This window comes from Hippoglossus stenolepis, chromosome 4 (assembly GCF_022539355.2).
Source record: "Hippoglossus stenolepis isolate QCI-W04-F060 chromosome 4, HSTE1.2, whole genome shotgun sequence".
NCBI lineage: Eukaryota > Metazoa > Chordata > Actinopteri > Pleuronectiformes > Pleuronectidae > Hippoglossus > Hippoglossus stenolepis.
This window is the reverse complement of record NC_061486.1, coordinates 2,074,156-2,089,219: the sequence shown is the minus strand read 5'-3', so window position 1 is coordinate 2,089,219 and position 15,064 is coordinate 2,074,156. Positions and strand designations below refer to the sequence as shown.

Below are 15,064 nucleotides of genomic sequence, written 5' to 3'. Positions count from 1 at the left end.
CACCATCACCACCTCCTCTGGATCGTTGCAACTCTACACCTGAGCAGCAGCAGCTCCTCATACCTGAGGAGCAACTTGTGGAAGCAGAGCCAGTCACACACACACGATGGAAGGTGGACGGACACTGGACAGCGAGGAGCCAAGCAAAGACCAAGGGGAGGAGGAGGAGGAGAAGGAGGGGAGCAGTCTGGACTGGCTCATGAGAAAAGACCACATAGAGATTACTCCTATGGATTCCAACGTTTTAACGTCTAGGTAACAGGTTCTGCAGGGGAGGAGCTGCTGTTTGATTTGAAACACTTCAGTTATGAAATGGTGCAGACTAACTGCTGAGATAAAATGGCATTTCAGCCTTTGGGGACTGTTGAGTTTCAGGTTACGTGTGTCGAGGTAAACAAGCCTCAGGAAGTTTAAAGGTTTTTATCTGATCACAGGCTGGATCATGTTCTCCTGTGTTTACATCACTTTTCACTCATTGTGTTCAAAGACCACAGGGTTTTGTGTCTGAATTCTTGGAAAACTTGACTTGTATGTTTCTCCAGTGTTGACAACGTCTGCAGCCTAGCGTTCACCAGGGAGCGAGTGTTTGAAGCAGCATCTCAGGGGGACACAGCTCAGCTTCACGGCCTGCTCGACTACCTGCGACTTCATGATCTACGACTTACGAGCCCAGATTACACAGGCAAGTAGGAACAAGAGCTCATCCTGTTTTTCTGTCCTGTAGCTGTTGAATCAGTGCACCTGTGTCATCAGATATATTTGCGCACTGTGGTCGAGACTGTTTGTGGCTGTGAGTCAGTGGATAGAGACGATTATGGATCTTCTGTGTAGCACATGCAATGAAACAATATTAAACCAGAGGACGCGCGATGTGAATTCTGTTATTTGGTTGATAAGAAAGAACCAATTAAATATTGGATTTTCTTTCCTTTACATTGCAAGATAAAGCTTTATTCAATATTTCCGTTGATTTCTCACAGATTAATTCATTGATCTTGATGAAAAAAATCCAGGTTGTGTAGGGAACCGATAACTATGAGCGTGTGCAGTTTGTATGTATTTTAATGTATTTCATCATGTTTGTATCCTTCAGATGAAACGAATGGGAAGACGGTGCTCCTGAAAGCTTTGCTGAATCTAAAAGATGGAAAAAATGACACTGTTGAAGTTCTGCTTGACGTAGCAGAGAAAACTGGAGATTTAGAAAATTTAGTCAACGCGTCTTACAAAGATCTTTGCTACAAAGGTAAGTGATTTGGATTTGGATTAAAAACTCCTTGAAACCTGTACATGAAGATTCTGTAGACACGATAACAAGCAGCGTCTGTTGCACTCGTGTCCGTCCTCCGTCCTGATCCCTCACACGTTTCTCTCTCTGAGGTTTCGATGGTTTTCTCCTGGTAATAGTTTGTTTTTGGTAGTTTGACTCTTGTTGAGGGTTAAGCACAGAGGATTTTGCACCTTGTTAAGATCTATGAGACAAATTGTGTTTCGTGAAAATGGGCCGTACGAATCCTGTCACATCACATCTGTCATGAGTTTGTGCACAAAATTCTTCAATCAACAAGGGACAGCCTGTAACAACCAACCACGTGTCACAGGTCAGACGCCGCTGCACGTCGCCATCGAAAGAAGAAGCTTCGACCACGTGAAGCTGCTCGTCCAGAAAGGAGCAGACGTGCAGGCCAAAGCCAACGGGAAGTTCTTCCAGCGCAAAGCAGGACTGGGCTTTTATTTCGGTGGGTCTTTACGTCGCATATACATTATCTATCCCAGCTGTTTACGACCGTACTCACTACACTCACCTACGTCTGTTTCCACCAGGAGAACTTCCACTGTCGCTGGCGGCCTGCACCAACCAGCCCAACATCGTGTCCTTCCTCATGGAGAACCCGTTCAGAAGAGCCGACCTGGCCGACAAGGACTCCCAGGGAAACACCGTCTTCCACACCTTGGTGGTCATAGCGGACAACACCACAGAAAACACGGAGATGGTCGCGAGGATGTACGACGAGATCCTCGTTCAGCACAACAAACTAGAGAAAACAGAAAAAGTGAAGCTGGAGGCGATTGAGAACAATCAGGGGTTGACGTCTCTGAAGTTAGCGGCCAAGCTGGGAAAGATCGGGGTCAGTGTGTTTTCAGATTTACCTTGACACCATGTTCGTGTACCTGACCCTGGGAAATCTGTCATACGTGTGCAAAGCATGAGAACACAAACTCATGATCTCCTCTCTGATCTCCAGCTGTTCAGACACATTCTGCAGCGGGAGTTTGAGGATGAGGAGATGAGGCCGCTGTGCAGGAAGTTGACAGAATGGGTCTACGGGCCGGTTCACTCCTCGCTCTACGACATGACTTCCATCGACACCAGCGAAGACAACTCTGTGCTGGAGATCGTCGTCTTTGGGAGTGAAATTCCGGTTAGAAACTCAGTTTAAGTCATAATGAAATTTACATGAAGGTTTACAACACCACGTTATATTCTGGTATGTTCATGTAAAGATGTACGACACCATGGCTCCTCAACCCAAAGCTTCTCTATCGCCCACTACTGGCTGGCTGCGGTATAGGTCATAAAAAAGCCTCCTCTATGTTAGTAGATGGGACATGGATCGAAGTAAAAAGTCGAGTAGAAAGATGGCTAAGGATGTGATAAATGATTTGATAATAACGAATTTTGTCAGGAGCAAAAGAGTTGGAGACGCTGCTAAATCTAAAAAACACATATGTATAAATTTGGGTCGCAGAAGCACACTTTCATTTAATTTCTCATGAGACATGTGGAATACTGCTGTGCTTTTAATGTGAAACTGACCTGTGACCTCAGAATCGTCCTGAGATGCTCCAGATCGAACCTCTCCGCAGTCTCCTCCAGGACAAATGGGACAGATTTGCTTCTAAACTATTCTTGATGAATTTCTTGGTGTATGTGATGTACGTGATCATCTTCACCACCGTGGCCTACAACAGAAAGGTCGGACAGGTGAGACTGAACCAAAAGCTTCTCTCAAAACAGGAAAAACTGCATTTCAGCCTGAACAAGTTTCAGCCTGAACAAGTGAGTATTTGCCCTTTTCAACCTGCAGCCACCGTTCCCCATCGAGAACGTCCCGGTCGACGGCCTGCGCTGCACCGGGGAGATCTTCTGTGTCCTCGGAGCCGTGTGGTTCCTCTACAAAGCGGTGAGGAAGTGGGATCTGGTGCAGTTCACACAAAGAGTCTAAATTAATTTAAAACTTATCATTATCATTCTTTTTTCACTTCTAAATTCATAGATAACCATTTTCAGGAAGAACCCTCCAAACTTCAAGGCTCTTTACACAGATGGATTCTCTGACATTCTGTTGTGAGTATAGCACAGTACAGTACAGTACAGTACAGTACAGTACAGTACAGTGAGTATTTCCTGTTGATGTGATCGTCTTCTCAATGCTCCGCTCTGTGCTTCACTCAGTTTCGTGCAGGCGATTCTTCTTCTCGTCTGCACGGTCGTGTACATCTGTGGGCGGAGGGAATACGTGGGCCTCCTCGTGCTCTCGCTGGCTCTGGCCTGGATCAACGTCCTTTACTACTCAAGAGGCTCCAAACAAATGGGGATATACAATGTCATGATGCAAAGAGTAAGAATGAAGTAGTTTCATATACGTAGTTACCAGCGGTATCGGAGTGGTTTAAAGGTTTTAAATACAGTATTCGTGCCACTAGAGGGCGCACTCTGGTGTCTGGGCTCAGTCTTAGACAGGGTGAGCAGTTCTAACATCTGGATGGAGCTCGGAGTAAAACCCCTGCTCCTTCATGTCGTCATAAGGGGACAGTTGAGGGGTTCAGATATCTAATCAGGATGCCTCCTGCATGGGCGCCTTCCATTGGAGTTTTAGGGGGCAGCCCCAGGAGGAGACCCCAGGGTAGACCCAGAACTCGCTGGACTACATAACCCATCTGAGCTGGGGACACCTCAGACTCCCCCAGGAAGAGCTACAGCGAGACGTTAACACTTTACCTTGCCGAGCCCTGATAAGTGGAGATCAATGAAGGAGGAATGGAAGGAGGCTGCAGTAGCACCAAAACAAATGCTTGGTCAGTCTCAAACCCTGATGTTCTCAGCCAGGTGTTGCCCACACTGTCTATAGGTGAAGTGACAACTAAACACACACCTGAACTGGATCAGAATCAGAATCAGAATCAGAATAAATACTTCTGATTCTGATTCTGATTCTGATGCTTATTAACATGGGGAGGGGCAATGGTTTTTACAGGGAGGGGGGGTTGGCTCACGTACCTTCACATGAACATGTTGCTGAACCACAAAACAAAGAATGGAGAAGCTCAGGTCAAACCAGGAGTGTTACTGAATATATCCATCTTTACATAGAACATAGTTGTTGGTTGATGATTCAAATTTTACAATCTCATACACTTAATAAAATCTGTTTCTCTCTTAAGATGATTCTTGGAGACATCTTAATCTTTCTATGTGTCTATGGAGTCTTGCTATTTGGATTTTCTGCAGGTAAAGTTCCAAAAGTTATTCCAAAGTTATTCGGCGTGTGCAGAATAAAGATTTTTCAAGGTCAAGACGCCCGATTTACATTTTCTCCTTATCCACAGCCATCGTTTCTCTCATGGATGACACTGCTCATAAAAACGATTCAGTGCCTCGTGGAAGGAGTTTCGACGTCGAGACGTTTACGTGCAAAAAGCCGAGTTACAACGACATCCGCTTTACAACACTGGAACTGTTCAAGTTCACTATAGGAATGGGAGATCTGGAGTTCACCGACCACGTCCAGTATAAAGAAATTTTCTACATCCTGCTCATCTCGTACATTGTCCTGACTTACATCCTGCTGCTCAACATGCTCATAGCACTGATGGGCAACACAGTGGATAGAATCTCCAAAGAAAGTGAAAACATCTGGAACCTGCAGGTGGGAAACAACTTTCACTTCAAATCTTCTGTTCACATGTTGATCTCTCAAATTCAGGATAATTCTATGATAGAACCAACACAGAAAATTGAGGTTGCCTGTACTGAAGCAAAATGCAAACAGAAAATACAGCATATATCTTGTGTATTCTACATTTGTGTAAATCACTCACATTTTGTCGCACGTCCTCAGAGAGCATTTACGATTTTGGAGATGGAGCGAACTGTGCCGAGGGGCCTGAGGAGCAAACTGTTCACCGGAGAGACGAAGATGGTTTGTCCGAGAGGCCAGAAGGACGAGCGTCGCAGATTTTTCAGGTAAACCAGAAGTGAACATGTCCAGAGGTGAGAAATAACTAAATCCTTAAAATACCGTCAGGACCATATAAATGAGAAATAAGTGACCAAAAGTTCAATTTGGATTCTTCTGATGTGTCGTCCTGCTGAGTTAAAAGAATCCACAGAAGTTTGGAACAATTTCACTATTGGGAACGTTTACTGTGAATAATAGTTTAATTTAAACAATTTAAAATCTAAATTTAAACACTGAAGTCCATGGATTTTCCAGTAAACAGGAAATTATATCTATATTTTCAATGTTTTGCAATTCAAACTAAATCCTAATTACCTCCATTGTGTCAAGAGCAAACAAGGAACAAGTGTTTTTTGTACATTTGGTGAACTGACCCTTTAAATCCTTTAATATCAGTTCATGAAGATTTAATCATGTGAAGTGTTTCTACAGTTTCACATGATCCGAGTCTTCTTCCACTTCAGGGTGGAGGAAATGAACTGGAGACAGTGGAGGTCGCATCTCGGTGGGATCCAAGAGGAAGACCCAGGAAATGACATGATGCCGCCGCAGCCTCACAACCCGACACCTCGTAGGTCAACACACACACACACACACACACACACACACACACACACACACACACACACACACACACACACACACAGTCTCTTACTACTAAAATGTCACTAATGAGTTTCCATTTCAACTTTCAGGGAACATGTGGAACCTGAGTCCACTGTTGGAGAAGATTCGTACCAAACGTCGCCAGCCACAGAATTTCAGCTTTCCCTAATGATCCCGACCCACAACCCCCCACACACACACACACACACACACACACACACACACACACACACACACACACACACACACACACACACACACACACACACACACCCCACACACATAAAAGAACAAAAACACCAGTGCAAAAGTTTCATGTGGAATATTGAGTTGCCTCAGTGGACTCTTCAGTCTAAAAAGGTTTATTTTAAGATAAAATGGCAGCTTTTTTATATCATAACATTTCCTAAAAGAGACAGGAATCTGGAAATACTGTATATATACCATTAATTAGTTATGATTATAGGGATAGAACTTTTATAATTACACTTTTCTCACAGGACACAATTAAAGAGTTCTGTAAGTGAGACCAGGAGATGACGTCAGCTCACAGACACTAAATCCTCATTGTTTGTATTCACCTCCGAAGCAGAGCAGCCATTAATAAACTGAACAGCTCTCACTTGTGTTTGTGAATAACAAACTCAATCACTCACTTAGATCCACTTGTTGTGTGATTGATTTACTGTATTTTTGAAGCAGCACATTAACAGTGGTCAAACATATAATTTATAAAATGAAACTGTGAATTAACAACAGTCTGTGATTAAAGGTTGATTGATTGATTGATTGATTCTCCATCATTTTCTTTGTCCTACTCAAAGTCAGTTCTTTGTCATTATTATTAAATGAATCTGTAACTCAGACTTAATGAATTTAGGTTCTAAGAAATATGAACTCGTCGTCTGGGTGGTGAATGTCACAGAAATGGGAGTAAAGTGAATCTGACAGAATCTTTAAACATGTTTTAATGATCTGAATTTTGTAGAAGGGATTATAACCAACTGTAGTTATTACTTTTAAACTGTTCCACCTTCTAAAACGACTTTGGATGGAGACATGTACGACGCTTGTACCTCAGGTCATTCTGAAGTTTTTATTCTGAGGGAATGTGGAGAGAAGGATGTGAAAGGACAGAGGTGGAGAGAAGGGTGTGGACCAAGCAAAAGACAATGATGACAATTAACGTTTACAGAACAAAACCTGTTTCCTGAGCGTGTAGGCTGTGTCCCAGAATAACATTCAGTTTCACCTTCAGTGTTTCACTGTGAGGTTTCTGCTCCACTGAGGATCACACAAACATTTTGAAAACAAAGGTCAAAGTCAACTTTATTCTGCTATGAACAGGACATAGACGGGATTGAAACATAGTACAACACAGTATGCAGTCAGAAGGTAAACAGTGGATGGGATGAGAGTAGTGCAAACCGGAATAGTGCAAAAATGGATTGAGAGTGAAAGAATACTTCATGAAAAGTAATGTAATGTAAAGTAATGTTTCGTCGAGCCATTTTCACTCCATTTCACTCCAACTGTAAAAAAAAAAAGGAATACAAATCTGTTCTTATCAGTTTAATATCTGATACGTCCCCTACCCGGGGACCATATATTAAATTGATTTTTGGAACTGGGAGATGGAACAGGGGCTTGCTCCGTCCACTCCACGCATCGACCTGGTATTGCAGTACCTCCAGGACCGGTGCACCCCCCTCTCCATGTCTAACAGTAAACATGTAGTCACACTGATACAAGTCATGTGACTCCTGTACAATCACCTGTATGTGATCATGTGTTAATAGGCTGTGAGCAGATTTAAATGCATGACTAATAGTATAAATATCAGGGTGCATTTTTCTGCATAATAGAGTACTTTTACATTTAATACTTAACATAAATTTCCTGACTCTGCTTGCAGTGTTCCACTTACTTTTACTTGTATAAAACATAGTATTTTTACAGTGTGGTATTAGTACATGTATATTCTCTCTCTCCAGTAACCAGAGGAAGTACACATACCATCATGTGAGCCGGACATTGTGCCTGCCTCTGGCCCGGGCCACCTCTGAGACCTGGTATTTTGTTGTGGATGTCTCTAGCCAGGGTACAACCTACTGGCTTAGGGTGAGCAGTGTGGAAAGCTTCACCCTTCTGTGAGTGATATTTGATCAGATTACACAAACACACTGCAATAGCTGCTTTATGTATCATGTTGGGCTTTGCAGGGATCAACACATGAGTTGTTGGTTTGTCTAACATGTTATTTTGACATTTGATTGCAGGACGGACACGAAAACACCATCCCCCCTCTTGCCCTTTCTCTCAGTACTTCAACTATGTCTTTGGAGATGGGGTGCACACAGTGATTGTCAAGGTGAACTCAGAGGTGAACTTCCCCTGCTCAGTGATGTCCATCCAGGTACAAGTATTTATTTCTACTGTCAGTTACACACAGAGAAACAGAGATAAACACGTTGAAGAGAGTGTTGTTCACACTCCAGGACAGCAGGTGGCAGCAGTCAGGATGTCGGTCCCTCACTACCAGTAAACAAAGAAACAGGAAGTGGTTCTATTCAGAGGAGAAAAATGTGCTTTAAGTTTTTTAGTTTTTTCCTGAACTTCAGATGTGGATCAAACCTCATTTGATTCAGTTTCATTCATCTTTGATTCACTTGAACTGACAGTTGAGCTGTTTTTAGAAGTTAAATGAGATAAAACAGACGGTTTTAGTTCAGCCTTTCATATGTAAATACCGCAGTGCATGATGGGAGATGTAAGCACGGTTCATCACATAAAGAGTAAATAATGTCTGTCAGGTGTTGTACTGAACAGTATCGTGTGTATGGAGCTGCTGCTGAGTCCCAGCCCCCTGCAGCCGGTGCTTTAGTGAACGTAGTGATAGTCAGCACCGTCAGTCATGATGGTCTGTGTGTGAGTCAGTCCCCTGTCTGGGACCTGGACAACTCATACTTACCTGGCAGGGGAGACACCATGATCAAGAAGGTGGTTCACCCAGGGCGAGGCTCAGCCATTGCACTTCGGCTGTGCTGACCCCTGCGAATTCCTCAAATGTGGGAATCTCGACTGCAAAATTTGTGGTAGTGGGGGACTGCGTTCGCGCTCTCCCCTGATAAAGTGTCCAAGAGAACAATGAGCTGCTTCCACATGAGAGGAGCTGAGAAGAGGCTCCTCACACAATCAGCTCAGGAACCAGGAGACACATCACATCCACTGAGACTCGTTTCTGCTGCTGCTTCACAGCCTGTTTCCTCTTGTCTGAGCACAACTAACACACACTCACTTTACTTCCTCTTCCATCTCCATTGTTTCCTCCTGCTGAGTTACACACTGAAACATGGACATCACGCGTCCGTCACATTTCATTAGTACAGCTCATATCCACAGTTTGTCTCATGGAGCTTAACAAGGAGCCTCCTCCTCTGTTCTTCACCCTCGACCAGAGAGGAAAAACCACCAGAACTCTATGAACAGGGAAATAACGTAGAAAGCTCAGAGTCACATGTGAGGGGTTCGTCTCCCAGGACGGACACAAGAGCCACAGATGCTGAACACATCCACTAAATAACAGTATTTACACCAGTGATCAGAAGAAACACTTTGTAACATGACGGAAAAGTGTGTTTAAAGTATTTATACATAAGAACATGTCTGATAGAGATGAAGGGAGCAGCAGTGACTCATGAAGTGAGGAGTTATTGTCAGTAATGGTATGTTGATGAAACGTGTTGTTCACACTCCAGGACAGCAGGTGGCAGCAGTCAGGATGTCAGTCACCCACCAGCAGTAAACACAGAAACAGGAAGTGGTCCTGGGGGAGGTTCTAATCTCGACTGAGTCCAGACTTCAGACCTCTCACAGAGAGGGACTGTGAGGAGAAGGAGGACCTGACCTCCCACGTGTCTCCAGTATCGCTTCTCGGCCTTTTGGCTAAGATCAAGTGTAGTATCTGTTCTTATCAGTTTAATATCTGATACGTCCCCTACCCGGGGACCATATATTAAATTGATTTTTGGAACTGGGAGATGGAACAGGGGCTTGCTCCGTCCACTCCACGCATCGACCTGGTATTGCAGTACCTCCAGGACCGGTGCACCCCCCTCTCCATGTCTAACAGTAAACATGTTGTCACACTGATACAAGTCATGTGACTCCTGTATAATCACCTGTATGTGATCATGTGTAAATAAACTGTGAGCAAGTTTTTCCTCCATGTTACATATATGTATTTCATCATAAGCTACAATATAACCTACTTTCTTCTGACTCTTCCCACTTGTAGAGTCGGTTGTTAATAGTGTGTCAACATTTTACGTTAAAACCTCAAAGGAAACCGAGAGAAGAAGAAGAAGAGGAAGAAGCCTCCGACATGTTTTCTCCTCGGTTTCATTCCAAAGACACTTTGTGCTTCTCTTCCTGGTGAAATCAGCTTCACACAGTTTGCAGCTAACGGTTTTTTCTGAACACTTGTTCTCACACTTTAACGACTTGTCTCCACTGAATCTTCAGCGATGTTCGTCTCCGCCATTTTTCAAATGTTTACTCCAGAGGACGCGGCTTCGTCACGTGAGCGACACAGGGCACGTGATTGGCTGGTTTACTGGTGTGGCTGTGTATCATAACAGACCCGACTAATCGATGACTAACTTAGTCTAAACTACTTTTATAATCGATTCATGATTAGTTGTTGCAGTCCCACTAAATGTGACTGATTTATTTTCCATCAAGATCCATTAATTATCACCTGCATGGGAAATAAACTAAACTAAAGAAAAAAGATGTGAAAGACAACGATCTGGAACAGCAGAAATATATATAATGGTTCTTCTCTGACCAGTAGCATCGTTCCACCAAGTGTCAGGGAGCGAAATGTACGTATCCAGTAGCTTGTGTGACAGTTACAAAGACAAGCAGCAGACAGGAAGGGAAGATATGAATAAACTGAAAATATAATAAAAACAGAACAAGAGTAAAGAGAATAATGAGATGAAGAAACAAACATAGAAATGATAATCATGCAGTTGTACAGGTTTAACTAATGAACTGAAATGTGTCAAAGACATTCAATGATATTATATTGTAGTTTATGATTAAAAACATATATGTAACATGGAGGGATATAAAATATCTTCATCATTTTAAAATAATTTCATTAATTACTGAAATAATAATATTAAAGCATAATCCTGTAAGTACAAGTAACTAGGAGGAAAAACCTGCACAGTTTATTTACACATGATCACATACAGGTGATTGTACAGGAGTCACATGACTTGTATCAGTGTGACAACATGTTTACTGTTAGACATGGAGAGGGGGGTGCACCGGTCCTGGAGGTACTGCAATACCAGGTCGATGCGTGGAGTGGACGGAGCAAGCCCCTGTTCCATCTCCCAGTTCCAAAAATCAATTTAATATATGGTCCCCGGGTAGGGGACGTATCAGATATTAAACTGATAAGAACAGATACTACACTTGATCTTAGCCAAAAGGCCGAGAAGCGATACTGGAGACACGTGGGAGGTCAGGTCCTCCTTCTCCTCACAGTCCCTCTCTGTGAGAGGTCTGAAGTCTGGACTCAGTCGAGATTAGAACCTCCCCCAGGACCACTTCCTGTTTCTGTGTTTACTGCTGGTGGGTGACTGACATCCTGACTGCTGCCACCTGCTGTCCTGGAGTGTGAACAACACGTTTCATCAACATACCATTACTGACAATAACTCCTCACTTCATGAGTCACTGCTGCTCCCTTCATCTCTATCAGACATGTTCTTATGTATAAATACTTTAAACACACTTTTCCGTCATGTTACAAAGTGTTTCTTCTGATCACTGGTGTAAATACTGTTATTTAGTGGATGTGTTCAGCATCTGTGGCTCTTGTGTCCGTCCTGGGAGACGAACCCCTCACATGTGACTCTGAGCTTTCTACGTTATTTCCCTGTTCATAGAGTTCTGGTGGTTTTTCCTCTCTGGTCGAGGGTGAAGAACAGAGGAGGAGGCTCCTTGTTAAGCTCCATGAGACAAACTGTGGATATGAGCTGTACTAATGAAATGTGACGGACACGTGATGTCCATGTTTCAGTGTGTAACTCAGCAGGAGGAAACAATGGAGATGGAAGAGGAAGTAAAGTGAGTGTGTGTTAGTTGTGCTCAGACAAGAGGAAACAGGGTGTGAAGCAGCAGCAGAAACGAGTCTCAGTGGATGTGATGTGTCTCCTGGTTCCTGAGCTGATTGTGTGAGGAGCCTCTTCTCAGCTCCTCTCATGTGGAAGCAGCTCATTGTTCTCTTGGACACTTTATCAGGGGAGAGCGCGAACGCAGTCCCCCACTACCACAAATTTTGCAGTCGAGATTCCCACATTTGAGGAATTCGCAGGGGTCAGCACAGCCGAAGTGCAATGGCTGAGCCTCGCCCTGGGTGAACCACCTTCTTGATCATGGTGTCTCCCTGCCAGGTAAGTATGAGTTGTTCAGGTCCCAGACAGGGGACTGACTCACACACAGACCATCATGACTGACGGTGCTGACTATCACTACGTTCACTAAAGCACCGGCTGCAGGGGGCTGGGACTCAGCAGCAGCTCCATACACACGATACTGTTCAGTACAACACCTGACAGACATTATTTACTCTTTATCTGATGAACCGTGCTTACATCTCCCATCATGCAATGTGGTATTTACATATGAAAGGCTGAACTAAAACTGTGTGTTTTATCTCATTTAACTTCTAAAAACAGCTCAACTGTCAGTTCAAGTGAATCAAAGATGAATGAAACTGAATCAAATGAGGTTTGATCTACATCTGAAATTCAGGAAAAACTAAAAAAAACTTAAAGCACATTTTTCTCCTCTGAATAGAACCACTTCCTGTTTCTTTGTTTACTGGTAGTGAGTGACCGACATCCTGACTGCTGCCACCTGCTGTCCTGGAGTGTGAACAACACAAATGTCTGAATTAGAAAGGTCTCTTCTCATGACATGTGTCCGTCACAGTCCTGGTGTGAGTCTGTGTTGTGTATTGTCAGTGTGTCTGCCACAGTCCTGGTGTGAGTCTGTGTTGTGTATTGTCAGTGTGTCTGCCACAGTCCTGGTGTGAGTCTGTGTTGTGTGTTGTCAGCGTGTCTGTCCTGGAGGATGTTCTGTGTTCATCCGGTCAGTCACCATCAAACCGAAATCACTGGGCGATACCGCCACCTAGTGGTGATGATCGAGTGATGCCATATTTGATTTCAGAATAAAAGTACACACTCTTAAAAATATCTATAGAAATAAAAGCACAAATATTTCACGACATTTTAAAGGAATTTATCAGTAACTCAGACAAGTGAAATCACACAATGTTTAGTTTTAACTATATTTATTTTGAATGTTTATATTTCAATTATTGACATTATTTATTATAACTTTCTGGAAACAAAAGAAAAACAAAGACACACTGCAGCTTTATATGTAGAGAAGGGCAGTTCATAAATATTACAATCTGGCTGTACAAGCATTAATGAAAAGATAACCTATTTGTCAGAGGTAATGAATCTATTTCTATGTTGTACTGCACAAAGAAATACCTGAGCAAAGAGAAGACTCCCATGGCCACGAGCTTGCACTGCACCATGTCGGGGGTGCTGGGGTCAGAGGCAAGCAGGAACTCGTCAGGGACGCAGGCCAGGCAGAGGTAGTATCCCAGGTGGACACAGGCACAAACCAGGGTGAGTCAGGCAACAGATAGTAACACAGCATCACCCGCGAGCCGTGCTTCGTCATCAGAAACTTCTCCACCAGCGGGTAATTAAAACAGCCTTCGGTTGGATCGCTGGTCAAAAGGATGAGAGAATACAAAGAGTGAGATGTGTCAGGTCAACGATCATATCGTGATCAGCAGGAACAAGGAGGGAAAATACTCATCGCTCTGTTATAAAAGTCCAACAGCTTTAAAATAAGGCAAAATTTAATCCTTTACTTCTTTATTATTACAGGACAAAACGTCACTAAACATATCAGACTCCCCCACACTGACAGGCTATGGGGGGGAAATGTAACTGTCGAACTCAATATTTCAATGCGGCATAGAAGTCATTGTTCTGGTGGAAGTTGTGTTATATAATTCTTTGTGTGAGTGCGTGTGTGTGTGTGTCCCTTGTGAAGCCACAGAGGTAGAGAGTGTGTGTGCACGGCTGCCCAACAGCACGAGTCCACACAAGCAGCCGTCCTCCAGGATAAGTTACTGGGAGCAAAACAACTGATCTGAGTACCTGAAAGAAACAGAGACACAACACAGACACACAAACACATGACTGTAACTGAGTGAAAGGTGGACTGAGGAGGTTATGTTTTCATCAGTGTTTGTTCGTCTGTTCTGACTCGTCACAATGAAAACAGAAGGTTAGTGTGTGATCTGATCTGAGAGGAGAAGCAGTTCCACAGAAGTTCACAGCAGCTGAACTCAAACTGGTTCCAGTGTCACCAGCAGGTTGTGATTTACTGTAAAACACCGGGTTGATGAACTTGAACTCACCGGGCTCAGGTAAAGTGTCATGGCGGCTTTGAGCTCGAGCTGTGTCTGGTTTTCAGGAGACCAAACAGTTTGGATCCAGATTCAGTTGAAACAAGAAACACACAAGTTTCCAAACCGGTTTCAAAACAAACTAGTTCCTGTCTCACACGAACTTCCGGTCTCTTCACGGATTAATCCACAACTCGGATTTTCCAGCTCTACGGATGCATTCAAATGCAGCTCGTAAATTTGACCTCACTGACAGAGTGCCTGAAAGTAGAGTTTTTGTTATGTTTTTATGTATATTACGTTAAAAAAACTAAACCCCCACAGCTATATATCAAATAAAACAAAGCAGAAAAACAGCAAAACACAACAAAAAGAATACAAAAAACAATTTTTAAAAATATTTGTATTACTATTATTTCATAATTCGATTTAGATTTGTCATTATGCTGAAACACTGAGTTATCCATCCTGCCAAAATATAAAAAATAACAATATATTACAATATAAAAGCTGCCAGCCAAATCTGTTGTTGTTACAAAATAAGACAAAAGTAATTTGATCTTTAAATCATTTATCTAGTTTATTTTTATTTAAAATGTTATTGTTTTGATGTTGTCCATTTGTGAAGCTCTTTTTAACTAAATCATTTTTATTATTATTACTTTTTATACAATTATACAATTATTTCTGTTTG

General features: G+C 42.9%; 1 protein-coding gene, 5 non-coding genes and 1 pseudogene across 6 annotated transcripts; 4 read left to right on the top strand and 3 right to left on the bottom strand.

Annotated features, from left to right (window-relative positions):
• Positions 1-29: 29 nt before the first annotated feature.
• LOC118106594 (transient receptor potential cation channel subfamily V member 1-like) lies at positions 30-6,635 on the top strand. The gene is made up of 15 exons (XM_035155276.2): positions 30-255; positions 543-682; positions 1,094-1,246; positions 1,602-1,739; positions 1,825-2,129; positions 2,247-2,423; positions 2,831-2,986; positions 3,090-3,185; positions 3,279-3,349; positions 3,458-3,623; positions 4,447-4,513; positions 4,612-4,931; positions 5,124-5,248; positions 5,708-5,814; positions 5,939-6,635. The coding sequence occupies exons 1-15, from the start codon at positions 107-109 to the stop codon at positions 6,016-6,018; spliced, it is 2,250 nt and encodes a 749-aa protein (XP_035011167.2). The 5' UTR covers positions 30-106; the 3' UTR covers positions 6,019-6,635.
• A 729-nt stretch (positions 6,636-7,364) lies between these two features.
• On the top strand, positions 7,365-7,559 carry LOC118108378. The gene has a single exon (XR_004696434.1). It is a non-coding gene; the product is annotated as a U2 spliceosomal RNA (small nuclear RNA).
• Positions 7,560-8,812: 1,253 nt separating this feature from the next.
• LOC118108370 lies at positions 8,813-8,976 on the top strand. Its single transcript, XR_004696426.1, has one exon. It is a non-coding gene; the product is annotated as a U1 spliceosomal RNA (small nuclear RNA).
• A 798-nt stretch (positions 8,977-9,774) lies between these two features.
• On the top strand, positions 9,775-9,965 carry LOC118108376. Its single transcript, XR_004696432.1, has one exon. It is a non-coding gene; the product is annotated as a U2 spliceosomal RNA (small nuclear RNA).
• A 1,213-nt stretch (positions 9,966-11,178) lies between these two features.
• On the bottom strand, positions 11,179-11,369 carry LOC118108375. The gene has a single exon (XR_004696431.1). It is a non-coding gene; the product is annotated as a U2 spliceosomal RNA (small nuclear RNA).
• A 798-nt stretch (positions 11,370-12,167) lies between these two features.
• LOC118108371 lies at positions 12,168-12,330 on the bottom strand. The gene has a single exon (XR_004696427.2). It is a non-coding gene; the product is annotated as a U1 spliceosomal RNA (small nuclear RNA).
• Positions 12,331-13,312: 982 nt separating this feature from the next.
• Positions 13,313-14,552, bottom strand: LOC118106662 (annotated as a pseudogene).
• Between the last annotated feature and the right edge of the window lie 512 nt (positions 14,553-15,064).